Source organism: Egretta garzetta, unplaced genomic scaffold (genome assembly GCF_000687185.1).
Source record: "Egretta garzetta isolate BGI_Z169 unplaced genomic scaffold, ASM68718v1 scaffold34, whole genome shotgun sequence".
Taxonomy (NCBI): domain Eukaryota; kingdom Metazoa; phylum Chordata; class Aves; order Pelecaniformes; family Ardeidae; genus Egretta; species Egretta garzetta.
Genome location: NW_009259586.1, coordinates 356,787 through 357,474, shown reverse-complemented (window position 1 = coordinate 357,474; position 688 = coordinate 356,787). Strand labels below are relative to the sequence as shown.

Here is a 688-nt window from a genome sequence, read left to right as displayed (position 1 = left end):
GGGGTGGGGAAGGCCCCTGCCTCCCTGAGCAGCACCCGTGTTGGGACACAGGAGGGTGAGCAGGGTGGCCACCTGTAGCCACCCATGGTGACACCACTGGCCACTCCTGGGGAATGAGGGGACAGTGTGGGGACAATCCCATCCCCGCAGGCGCCCTTACCTGTCGACGGCGGGGTGGCAGAGGGGCCGGGGGTCCTGCGGGGACAGGTAGGCACAGGGGGCCGAGCCCCCAGCCAGGCGGATACGGAAGAGGGCACCCGTGCCCTGCAAGGGGAGAGGGGGTTGTAGGGCTGGTTGGGGGGCAGAGCCCCCCCTGCCCTCTGGTGTAACCCAGGGCGAGCTGTGCTTCGTGACACAGGACAAAACAAGGCCCCAAATTCAGATTTCTTTGGTCCCCATGGCCAGGTTGGCAGGGGCCACCTATGGGGACGGGGACGCGGAGCTGGGGGATGAGCTGTCCCACTGGCTGTGGTGTGGTTGGGGGACAAAGGGGCGGCACAGGGACACCAGCGCCCATGGGATGGTGGCACCTGCGTGCTGGGGAGGGTGGCTGGGCTGGGGTGTCTCTGCTGTGGGAGCTGGGTGGCACTGCAGGCATCCAGGGTGACACCGTTGCCACCGATGGTGACACCATCAGCCACCTGCAGTGACAACGCAACCACCTGCAGGGATGCCACTGGCCACCCAA

General features: G+C 67.0%; 1 protein-coding gene across 1 annotated transcript in view; it reads right to left on the bottom strand.

The window, feature by feature from the left end:
- USP43 (ubiquitin specific peptidase 43) overlaps positions 1-688 on the bottom strand; it is a 14,391-nt gene that overhangs the window by 4,212 nt on the left and 9,491 nt on the right. Inside the window, 2 exon segments of the mRNA XM_035893358.1 lie at positions 161-264; positions 531-641. Of these exon segments, the coding sequence (XP_035749251.1) occupies positions 161-264; positions 531-641 (215 nt within the window).